Source organism: Sus scrofa, chromosome 15 (assembly GCF_000003025.6).
Source record: "Sus scrofa isolate TJ Tabasco breed Duroc chromosome 15, Sscrofa11.1, whole genome shotgun sequence".
In the NCBI taxonomy this organism is placed as follows: domain Eukaryota; kingdom Metazoa; phylum Chordata; class Mammalia; order Artiodactyla; family Suidae; genus Sus; species Sus scrofa.
The window spans coordinates 103,069,085-103,081,754 of NC_010457.5; the positions used below are offsets into that span (position 1 = coordinate 103,069,085).

A 12,670-nucleotide genomic window follows, 5' to 3' on the forward strand; every position below is an offset into this window, starting at 1 on the left:
TTAATGTTAGCATCAATTTATTTTAAAAACATCAAAACTTAATTCATTATAAACAAAACTGAAAGGGGCTAACACAGACCCAGCCCATGCTGACCTTTACTCTACAAGGAACGGTGTTCTCTAGAGGTCCTGGGGCACAGAGAATCTGCATTTACCACATTTCATCCATTCTGTAGTCACATTTTAAAAATACAGCCATCCCTCCACATCCAGAGGTTCTGTATCTAGAGATTCAAATAACTGTGGATTGAAAATATTTGGGAAAAAAACCTCCAGAAAGCTCCAAAAAGCAAAAGTTGAATTTGCCGCACATACCCCAGGAACTATTAACATGGCATTTAAGTTAGAGATAACTCTAAATTAAAGTATATGGAAGGATATGCATAGGTTACATGCAAATACTCTGTTATTTTATACAAGGGACTTGAGAATCTGAGGATGTAGGTATCTAGAGCCAATCTCCTAGGATACCAAGGGACTTTCAAGTCACTGAAATTGGGATGTATCTTCCAGTCAAGAGCATCTTAGACCTGATGAGATATAGTTGCCGCAAAATGGGATGAGTAATGATTAAAAATCTCTCCCACCTACCACCCTGCCAAAAACTATCTAATTTCCATTCACTGCTTTTAAAAATACATATATAATTTTGCAGTCCTCATTGCTCTTTTTTGTTTTCCAGGCATTCTAGAGTAACCATACAATTGTGCTTTTAGAACATTCACAGCTTTTTGATAACTGAACAAGATCTGAATCCGGTTTTTTAATCCAGAATACAAGTAATTTCTTAGTATCCATGTTAGTATAAAATAATACTGGCACAAGTAACCCAAAAGATATGTGTATTATTATATTCAACACTTAAACAAAAGGACTATGTCTCAGTAAACATTAATATCTATGTTATAATTAAATAGAAGGATATTAAGTGACTAATAAAATGACTCTGTACTTACTAAGTGTGCTCCACTTTGCATGGTGGTGGGGTTGTGAGAAAGAAAGGGGGAAGACATGTGTGTGATGGGCACTGAGGCAGCCCTTTTGGGCACTTAGTCACAGCATAAACAGCACAACTGACAGTGACTGTAGACAAAACTATGTTATTAAAAATATTATGGATTGAAATAAATAGGAAGGTTTAAGATGTCTTCCCAACTACAGAAAATTTTTTGAAAATTTCATACTTCTCTATAATCAATCAACGAATTTTAAAGATGAAGACTGTATACAGGGGATCAAAATCTTAAGTTTCTTTTCTTGCAGTCATTGACACATCTACCACTTATATTTGCAAGTTTTTTTTAACAAAGTAAACTATTTGAGGAATCAGACTATATCAGAATTAGTTACTTCAAAGTTTATCAGCTAATTTGAATTTACTCTAAGCCCACTGCAAGAGAATATCATAGCACTGTTATTAATACTTATTATGGCTAGGTAGAAATTTTAGCTAAGAAAAATGAATTTTCTTTTAGCTTCCTGAGACAAATTTTAAACTCTCTTTGTTTTTTATTTTCTTGTTATAAGGATGGCTCCATTTTTCAAACCGAGGTCCCGGAAACTTGGAATGAACAACCATCTTGTCCAAAGTCAAATAGCAGTGGAACGCACCACAAAGAGACACGACAACCAGACTACACTATTTCATGGGTCTCTTGAGAAGGGAAAATGATGAAAGGAAGGAAGTATTCTCCACCATCTCCACCAGCTAGCACAAGCTCAAAGCGGGTACTGCAACCAATTCTTTAGACAAAACAAGAAACAAGGTGACCAAAAAAAAAAAAAAACAAACAAACAAAATGGAGTTCCCGTCATGGTTAACAAACCTGACTAGTAACCATCAGTTTGCGGGTTCAATTCCCTGGCCTCTCTCAGTGGGTTAAGGATCTGGCGTTGCCAAGAGCTGTGGTGTAGGTTACAGATGTGGCTCCAATCTGACATTGCTGTGGCTCTAGCGTAGGCTGGCAGCTATAGCTCCAGTAAGACCCTTAGCCTGGGAACCTCCATGTGCCGTAAGCGTGGCCCTAAAAAAAGACAAAAAAAAAAAAGCCCCAAAGTTATCCCCCCTTATATGAGTTCATTAAGGAGTTTAGAATCAGAGAAAGTTAAGGACCCTAAAGGCAATTTAAAGCTTAATAGGAAAAGCAAAATAATAAACAATAAACAGGTTACGTTGATTTGTACAATATACTTGGGAAGACAGAGATCTGAGCATCCCCTTTTCCTCCTCCCCAAAAAAGAAAGATAAAACAACTGGAAATCTTTCACTGCTTTCTCTGGCTTAGTGAGATCTGGTAGAACAGCAACATTGTACCAAGAATAGCAAAGCTGCAGATCCATTATACACTCACTGCAAAAAAGAATGTTCTCAAACCAAAGTGAATGGTTACCCTACCTGAGCAAGATGGTGGGGAGAACCTGGCCTCTCAAAGCCGCCCCTTCTACCTTAACACGGAGATCAGAGCTTGATGCAGGCAATGAATGATATACTCATTCTTTGCTTGTTTTCAGCTTGGTCATTCTGCTTTTTGATATGCTAAATAGCATATTAAACATGAGACTATTGTAATATTCCAATTTAGGATATAGTAAAGGGAAAAAAATGATTTGGAGGAATAACTTTATCATGAAAAATGAATGTCATTTGGCCGTCTTCTACTATCCTCCATCCCATTTCTGAGTCATACTAACAGAACTAAAAGCTTTTGCCATTCTAGTTGAAAAAATCACTTCCTCCGGGCTGTGGAGTCTGACCAGACTGGATGTGAGAGCCTCTCTGCCTGACGCTTCCTTGTCTGATGGGAGGACCCCCAGGAAGGGCAGTACTGATCCCTGCCCCGGAGGCTGTGAGGATTCAGAGAGGTTATCTGCACAGCAGGCCAGAGAATGCCAACTCTCTAACTTCCATTTCAGACAGTCATCACAATCACCAGGATGGGAATTATTCTGAAGCTGTCACTTGTGAGCCTCCTTCAACAAGAGTTCATGAGGTAGGGCTGTGAACTAAAACAACCTTGCATGAAAATAACTGAAACAGACAGGTTCCACTTGGTTGACACGAGACAGGACGCATCTCCACTATATACATGAATTTAAGATTAAATGAAACAGACGGTTAGCAACTGATTAAGACAATACTGGTCCAGGCAGTTGATCACCCACTTGCCTGTAGATGAACACGTGATCAATATGTTCTTTTCAATGGAGCCAACTGGCTGCCTGATTTCACTGCCTGGTTATTCTGGCATATTGTACATTTAAGTTGGTCCTTTAATGATCCTAAAATGGGCAAGATTTTCTTAGATTACAAAATCATTATCCTACAGTCTATGTCTTTAAAAGACCACATAAACACTATTTCACCATGATTTGGGAAATCTAATAACATTTTCACAGTTCAGTAACTTCCATCAGTCCTCTTATTCCTCAAATATTTGGCAATAAAACTTCAACTAGGGGCAAGAGACAGAGCCACTCTAAAAACATATCTATATGCTAAGTGACATAAGCCAGCACAAAAGGACAAATATTCTATGACATCTAGAATAAGCAAATCCATAGAGACAGAAAAGAGCATAGAGGTTACCAGGGATTATAGGAGGAGAGAAGAATAGGTAATCACTGCTTAATGGTTACAGAGTGATGAAAAGTCTTGGAAATAGATGGGGGTGATTGTTCTACAATATTGTGAATGCAATTAGTGCCACCAAATAGTAAAATTAAAATTTACAATTAAATTGTAAATTAATTGTAAAATTGTAAAAATTTTAAACTTAAAAATTATTAAAATAATAAGCCTCATGTTATGTATTCTTACCACAAAAAAAATTTTAAACCATGTCTAAGAGTTGCATGGATAATGTCAGAAGGGGAGGCAAGGGGACCCTGGAAGGTATAGGCATTTGCACGCTGCTGTTTCATTTGATCATCATAACCTATGAGGTGGTCAACATGGGTACTGTTAGCTCTTCTTACTTTAATGAGGACCTGGGTTTTGTCTTTTAACTCTTCCTCCAGTAAAAAAAAAAAAAAAAAAAAAAAAGTAAGCCGCAGAAAGATGTGTTCATGATGTTTTCAAATTGGAACAGTTAGAGACCATTTAATAAGGGAGCCGTGTGCCTAAGTCATACTAAATTAGGATGCTTGAGACAAGACAATGTGGCTGTTGGAAGAGTCTGGAAGTGGTGACTCAGGGGGACATCAGAGGAAAAGGAAGAGGCTGTCAGTACTTAAACACATTTTGAAAGGTGAAATCAAAAATAAATACAGACACACAAACACAACCTATACTTTCCAAGCATCTGGCCAGACAGAGAACAGCAAAACCATGACTTCCCTCCCATTAAATACATATGCCTCGGTCTACAATTGTTGCCCTTGTATGGACTTTCCCACTCTTTCCTTCTGCCTTCAAGGCTGCTCTTTTAAAATGTAAACCATGGGGATGTTAAAATATATATATATATACTAGCCACTGAATCATTCCTTTATGCAATTGCCAAACTTAAGTGAGGAAATACCTAATATGGTTTGGCCTGGGGGTGATAAGGGAGAATTATTTCAAAACCAGGCATCTTTTACTCATGAACTGAGTCTATTTTAAATAGCCCAATAAGCTACCTTTCCCCTCTGTAAGGAGAACTGGGTGTTCCACTCTTTTCTTCCTAAACTGAAAGCTTAATCTCTCTCTCCTCTTCACCACTGTATCCCCAGCCCACTGTAAAGTACCTGACTCTTAACTGGGACTCCACTAAAGCTGGTAAAATACATATTTTAATTAACTGTTTCACCTTCTTAGAATGAAAATTCATTCACATTACACAGGTTGAACTTCCGAAAAAAAAAAAAAAAAAGAATGCACCTGTTCTATAAAAACCACTAACAAAATGAGTGAGCTTACTGAAATGCAATCTAGCTATGCAATTTAAGTAAATAATATAAAAGGTTTCAGGCTAATAGCCATAGGATTAATGCAGGTGAACACAGCACATGTCCATGCAGGCTGAGAAGGATGATCCCAGTGAGATTTTCCATAATCACATAGCATACCAGAAGCCTAAATCAGATCTCCCCCATATCTAAGCAAGAGAACTGAGCCCCTGTTTCATTGAAAATGCACTGGGCATCAACTACCAGAACACTGTCTTCACTGTTTCTCATTCAAAACATTTTAGAACTAAGAAGAGCATCATAAAAATAATAAAACCCAACCCTACATTTATAAAACTTACTAAAGCACTGTAATATTGAATTCATTAAATATATTAGAGCAATGGCTCTCAACCAAGAGTGATTTTCCTCCCCTCATTGGACATTTGGGAATGTCTGGAGACTTTCTGGTTGTCACAAGTGGGGAGGGGGGGAAATGATGCGCTATTGGCATCTAGTGGGTAGAGGTCAAGGATGTTGTTACCCATCCTGTAATACACAGAACAGCCCCCCACCACAAAGAATATCCAGCTCCAAAGGTCAACTGGGCCAAAGTTTAGAACTTGTGCATCAGACTAACAACTACATAAAAGATAGACATTGTGCTGAATGCAGAGGACATGAAGATAAGAGATGAGAGATGACTTCTGCTATTGTGGGCAGTCCATTAAGTGATGAGAATGGCAGATAACACTGACAACAGGCTGATAAGTGCTATGGCAGGCTACTCAGAGCAGAAGCAACTACTGTAACCAGAAGGTCAGGGTTCTTTACCAGCAGTGACGTTCTAGCTGGAATTTGGAAGATTTCATCAAGCAAAAGAGAGCAGTGCATGCTGGCCAGGGGAAATCACATAGCAAAAGCAAGCTAGTGTCACACTGAAGGGTTCTGAGGTCACCAGCATTGTGTGTGGGGGACCACCAAAGCCAGAGATTAACATGGTACACCTCCCTGGAAGACTAGTCTCAGGGGGAGGGGGGGAGGTTAATAATTTAACAGGTAAAGCAAATTTTATGGCATTTTTTAAAACATCAGAATCATATATAGAATAGAATACATACTTTGCGTGAATTTTAAAAATAACAGAAAAAGTTTCTTTGTTAGACTCGATATGCTGAGGGTACTAGTTAGGTTACTCCCACCCTCAGGAATATTTTGGTGAAATCTGAACAGTGTTAAATGTTTCAAAACAATTGATTCCCTGTGTTTGGCGCACAGAGCCGATGGAGGCGAAAGGAGGAGGTGACTGATGGGAAATCAGGCTAGATATGGCATATGCCAATTCTCATAGGCTGGGCCACGCGATCTGCACTTCCTACAGGCTGGCAGACGTGGAAATGGCACAATGTTAGTGTTGGAGAAGCAGGTGGCAGGAGAAAGATTATGACGCAGGATGACTTAAAATATTTCATATGAGGTGTTGAAAGTCTAAACAAGGCAATGGCACAAAGGAGGGAGATTTTAGATACGGACTTGGTAGAATCCATAGTATCAAATATAACAATGATAGGGAATTAAGTTTTGGGGTTGGGCAACTAGGTGAGCAAGTGAGAACTTTTATAGCCTGGGCAAAGATGCTCTCATTTGAACCTCAAGACAACCCTGCAAATTATATGAACTATGCAGATCCAATCATGCCCAGTTTCTAGTTAAATGAGGCTCTGAGAGTGGGTGGCTTGCCTAGGATCATACATTTGGCATAACAGAACTAAGCTTAGAGCTCAGGGCTCTCAGCTCCTAATGTGGGTTCTTTCTGCTCATGCTATCTCTCCGGTCACATTTTATAGTTATCACCAAACCTAATCATCATCATTTGATCCATTTTGACCAAATTTCCATTGGCCTCCAAAGCCTTGGATAAAATTCTGAATTGGTGATAATTAGGTCAGGAGCTTGTCCACTTCCAGGCATAGCCCATTTTGATTCCACGTGAATTCAAGAGAAAATTAATTGTGACTAATTGTAAAACGTAGAACTGATTGAAATTTTTTTCCTAAATTGTTTTTATCTAGTATATGTAAATCATATGCCATATATGATTGGAATATTCCAAAATACTTCTTTTTAGAACTTCAGAAGCAATCACATTGGAATAAATCAAAACTCTAGCAACAAGCTTCAGCCCCTAAAGACGTACCTCCAGGTAGGTATTGAAATGGCCTGTGTGAAGGCTGCAAGCACAAGAGCGGGGACATGACTGATTAGTCAAGAAACACTACCGTCCCTTTCTATCTAGCTTCCCACCACTCAGGTACATGCCTTCTTTTTCATGCAAAAATATTAATGGTAGACATTGTCTCAGAAACTCTAAATTCAAAAATACTCTCCAAGATACATATAAAAAATATTCAGTTCACACCAAAAATATCATGTCTCAACAATAATAGCTGGAACTGCTTATGTGTGTATCATTGTATGCCAAGTACCAGGCCAAGAATTTACATGATCTATCTCATCCCTCATTACTTGACTAAGAACTATTACTGGTTTTGCTTACAAAGAAGTAGGCTTATAAAGATGAGGTCACAGAGGCTTGTAAGCCAGAATCTGCATCCAAGTCTGATTCGACAATGCAAGCTCTTCACCACTAGGCTTCCTGCTTCCCCCAAAGACTCTGTTTTCCTAGAACACAGCTCAGGACACATCAAGCTTCTGTGGTCCGTGTCATCTTCTCTTGGACTTGACAGACATGTTATCAGTCTATTGTCTTAAATCAAGTGTAGCAACTCACAGCAGAAAATGGATTTCTATTCATGGCTTTAAAGAAGGTCAACCTGAGTTCCTTTCATAGCAGTTTTGAGTCACTGCCTATCACCACCAACATATTATCATTAGAAAAAGTGGAGCCCTCACCCATGAACACAAATGGAAACAGAAGCTCTTTCTTCTGCTACCCCTCCCTGTGATGTTTTCAATCTCTTATTTTTGTGTCTTGTTTTAATTTATGATGAGTTCAGTAAAAATGGAGTATCATTTTTTTCTCATAATGCATTTTCACATGGTGAATGCACTACAAAATCTCTACAAATATGTACAATGCAAAAGATCATCTCTCTCTGCTGGCCCCAGAAAAGCTTCCATAAATAAATAAACTAAGGAGTTCCCGTCATGGCTCAGTGGTTAAAGAATCCAACTAGGAACCATGAGGTTTCGAGTTTGATCCCTGGCCTTGCTCAGTGGGTTAAGGATCCGGCGTTGCAGTGAGCTGTGGTGTAGGTCGCAGACGTGGCTCAGATCCCATGTTGCTGTGGCTGTGGCGTAGGCTGGCCGATTATACCACAGCCCGATTATACCCCTAGCCTGGGAACTTCCATATGCCACTGGTGCGGCCCTAAAAAAAGACAAAAGACAAAAAAATTTAAAAAAATTTAAAAATAAAAAAACTAAGATGGGTTTGGCACGGCTGACTTATTTTACCGACCAAGTAATACAATGATGATTTGGAGCCTGAGCTTTGGCAAGGGAGGTCTGAACTGGGGTTTCAACCTGTCACTTAACCAGCTGAGTAAGCTTAGGCAGGTAAAGTGCTTCTCTGAACCTTGTTTTCTGGACACACTGATACCTATCTCCTGTGACATATGTGAAATGTTAAAGTCTGTGTGAGATGTTTTAAGCTCCCTAAGTGATATGTTCTACTCTACAACAAAAAGCACCACAACCTCCTAAATATAATGTGACTAGAAATAAAAGAAGCTGTCTGAGCCCAGTCATGGCTTCTTCGTTCCTCCTGCAAACACTGACCTGGGAGAGCGGGCATTCTTTGGCTAGTGTGCTCTGGTTCATCTCTTTGAGCAGTTCCTTTAAGGCATTGCGGACCGTGGCATGGTTCCACTGCTCCGCAGGCAAGTCTTCCAACTTCGAACAACTGGAAAACAGAGCAAGGATGAATGACATGCAAACCCTAACAATGCAGAGCACAGCAGTCACCCCCGGGGTCCTGAGCCAGCATCAGGAGAACCACCAAGGAACAGGGTCAAATGCGGGCCAAAATGAGGGCAGGGGAGCAAAATGCTTCTCCAGGACCCTGATGAAGCCAAACAGGGTCTCTTTAAGTTGGTTATCACACTAGCCTGAGAAAAATTGTCAGTTTGAACTTGAGGAAATGCCGGTTTTTTAAAATATGATTCCTCCACTCTGCTGAAAGAAATGCCATGGGTAGTGTGATTAATTTAATCAATTAAAATGTAATTATTGGACATTCCTAAGGTCAAAAGTAAAAAAATATTTCATCGGATTTGAAGGCCTACCCTTCTCCCTCACAGGACAATCCAGAGATGTTACTTCCCTAACTAAAAAAATTACTAGAAAAAGGTCATTAAAGCATTTCCTAGACAAGGATGGGAATGGTAGGTTCCTAATTAAACTCTCCCAAAGGGATAAATTCAAAAATCTTAAAGGACAACATTCCTTAAATCACACAACTTGCAGACACTTTATAGGACTCTGCAGAGAACCTCTAGATATTTTAGGGGCATAATTTGTTCTGGAAACTGTATCTGGAAAAAAAAAAAAATCATTCCCAAACTTCTGCAGGCCACCAGAGAAGAAAGCAGGAGACACCCTGTGCCAGGGCCTTCCTGGTATGCCCGTTACACAGGCACCAAACTCACCCCTGACAACACAAGCCTGAAAGAGCAGAGGTGTTTATTCTTCAAATACTAAGTGCTAAGCATTTAACCAGAGGACTCATTAAATTAGGGGTTGTGGAAAGTTCCCCTTTAAGGGCTGCAGATTTTTAATGATTTATCAAGCTTCCCCTAGGTTACCACTTCACTGCTTCTGAAAACAAAACATAAAACAGTTGGAATGTGGACTATAAAGATGCCTGGGGAAGGGCCCCTCCTTCCCTCCTCTTTTTTCTTTTTTTTTTTCCATTTCATGCAAAGTCGAGAAATTAACAAAGGCAGGATGAGCCAATCTCCATAATGACTGGATGATCATCAGACAGAGCAGCTCTGAGAGTAAGGAAGGGCAGATGTGCAGAGATACCCACCTTTGCAATTGGATTTTCAACGTCACAACGTGATAGACATCTTGTAGCATGTCGGCCACTGTCGCGTCGGGTGCGTCTGTCACATAACTGAGGGGGAGAGGGTTCCACCTCCCCAGCTTGATTATTCCTGCACAGGGAAGAAAAACACAATAAACACATATCTGCTATTTATTAAACCTTCCCATTGTTTGTTCAATGTTAAGAAGGTCACCCAATAGTCAACATTCAAGGCCCACTCAGAGATATTTTACAACCCAGTGCAATAGCCTATTTTTTTCTGGCTGACAATTGAGTTAACGACACAGGAAGATGAGAATGAAAGGATGAGGTTTAATCATGGACAATCAGGGGTTGTTTTTTTTTGTTTTTTTGTTTTTTTGTTTTTTTTTTTTTATGTTTTCCTGTTTCTTAAATTACTTAGAAAACCATACGGATACTTCCTTCCCCCAAAGTCTTGTTTCACATTCTAACTTAAGACTGATGCTAAATATACCGAACTGCTGATTTCATAGACCGAAAAAAAAAAAAAAAAAAAAAAAAAAGCAAGTCTTAAGTAAATATAAGATTAGGTTTTGAATTGTACAAGAAAATTCCTGTGTGTGGGCTCGGCACACACACAGTCACATCCTGATGGTGGTGCGATCTGCAGTGTGAAGAGAATTTGGAGCTGAAGAAGCCGTGAGAGTGCACTTCCAGATTCTCCTCCACCAGGCAGAGGGGCTGGTTTCCACAGCACAGGGATTGACCACAGATCAGAAATAGCAGAAATGCTTTCAACTTCAGGGTTTTGTTGTTTTTTTTTTTTTATTCCTCAGCTCTTTTTACAGTGACAATAGGACCCTTTCCCTGTGGGTTTCCTGCGATGTATGGTAAATACACATGACAGTGGAGGGAGAATAAAAATCCTGATCAAAGTTGGGCATATTCATGAGACAGCTTCAGCAACATGTGCTGAATATGCTACGTTATCCACAAGATGGACCCATCTTACCCAGTACACAGGGCACACATAATATCAGTGAAGAAAAATAAGGAGAAACCCATTTCGCGAACAACACAGAGTAGCAAACATTTTATTTGGATGCTATGAAAAATCCAGTGGTCCCTATGATGTCAGAAATTGTCACACATCAAAAACAGTTATGTTTTAGTGATAGAACAGAAACAGCATTTTTATTTTTGGACAATACAGGTGAGTCCAACTACACTGTTCTTTCAAAAAATATATATTTTACCATCAAAGAGAAAGAACACTTGTAATACCCAAGTGAACTTTTAAAAGCTTCACAAAATGCTGATTTATAGCTATGGGGTGAAATTCCAATAATAGGAAATGAACTTTCTGGTCAGGGCACGTCCTGTCCAAGATGAAATCAATGAATGCGCAATGCTTGACATAATGCTTGAAAACAGGGAATAAACAGAACAAAAATATTAAAATGATGCACTGTTTCAGTATTAAGATTTAACAATCTGGTGCTGAATATGCTGCAGTATAAATAGTGCCTGGACTCAGATCCAATAAAGTAACACAGCTCTCATTCATACTACCGTATGTCTCTAGTTCTGGCTCCTTAAGTCATATTTCACTTGCCAAGAAAAGCTGTTTTCTTGTGGGGATAGTTTTCCTAACATTCTCTCTCATGACAATGAAAAGTGCACAGCACACAGCATGTAACAGTCATGAAATGAGCATCCAGGGCCCACTGGACAGCCATCCAGGAAAGGATGAGTCTGCTTCCCTACTTCCTTTGTGCCTTCTGACATTGGAAAGTACTAAAAAGATACCAAAACCAACTATCATGATAACCCATGAGTAGAGTATAGATTGACCATCCTCTAAAGATGCTATTTTATTATAAGGGATCAGAGGAAAAAAAATGAAGTCAGCAACTGCACACTGTCATAAACAAGTAGAAGCATTTGGTGGGTCATCTTGGTTACTAAGAATACGAGGGTAGCATGAAGTAAATGAATCCTATAAACTTTAATGCACAATGCTCTAGAGGCGGTTCATCCATGCTGTTGTGTGTGTCACTGTTCATCCCTTTCTATCACTGAGAAGGGTGTCAATGTAAAAATACCCCACAATGCAGCAGACACAACAGAATATCCTCGAATGCTTTCATTTATATAAAATACAAGAACATGGAGTTCCTGTCGTGGCTCAGTGGTTAACGAACCCAACTAGGAACCATGAGGTTGTGGGTTCGATCCCTGGCCTTGCTCAGTGGGTTAAGGATCCGGCGTTGCCGTGGGCTGTGGTGTAGGTTGCAGACGCAGCTCGGATCCCGAGTTGCTGTGGCTGTGGCGTGGGCCGGCGGCTACAGATTCCATTCAACCCCTAGCCTGGGAACCTCCATATGCTGCAGGAGCGGCCCTAGAAAAGGCAAAAAAGACAAAAAAAGAGACAAAATAAAATAAAATACAAGAACAGGTAAGACTAAGCTATGCGAAGAGAGGTCAGAATGTGGTTACCTCCACATGGCAGGGGCATGACTGGAAAGAGACATAAAGGGGATTTTCTAGTTTGGGCTGGTGGTTGCAGGGGTGTAATAGTTGTCAAAGTCCATGTAACTGAATACTTAATATGCATGTATTTTACTGTATGTAAACTATGCCTCAATTTTTAAAAAAGGTGGAGGGGGAGGAGTCTCTACAGGGAATGAAAGACACCTCACTCTATGGGAAGCAGTAATCTCCATGTAGATAAATTCTCTCCCCGCCCTGATGAGCCGGAAGGAGACT

At 39.8% G+C, this 12,670-nt stretch overlaps 1 protein-coding gene across 11 annotated transcripts in view; it reads right to left on the reverse strand.

Annotated features, from left to right (window-relative positions):
* SATB2 (SATB homeobox 2) overlaps positions 1-12,670 on the reverse strand; it is a 209,590-nt gene that overhangs the window by 106,450 nt on the left and 90,470 nt on the right. For all 11 annotated transcript variants that reach the window (XM_021076069.1, XM_021076076.1, XM_021076074.1 and 8 more), the window contains 2 exons: positions 9,923-10,049; positions 8,671-8,794 (listed from right to left, as the gene is read on the reverse strand). In XM_021076069.1, the coding sequence (XP_020931728.1) occupies positions 8,671-8,794; positions 9,923-10,049 (251 nt within the window). The remainder of the gene's footprint in view (positions 1-8,670; positions 8,795-9,922; positions 10,050-12,670) is intronic.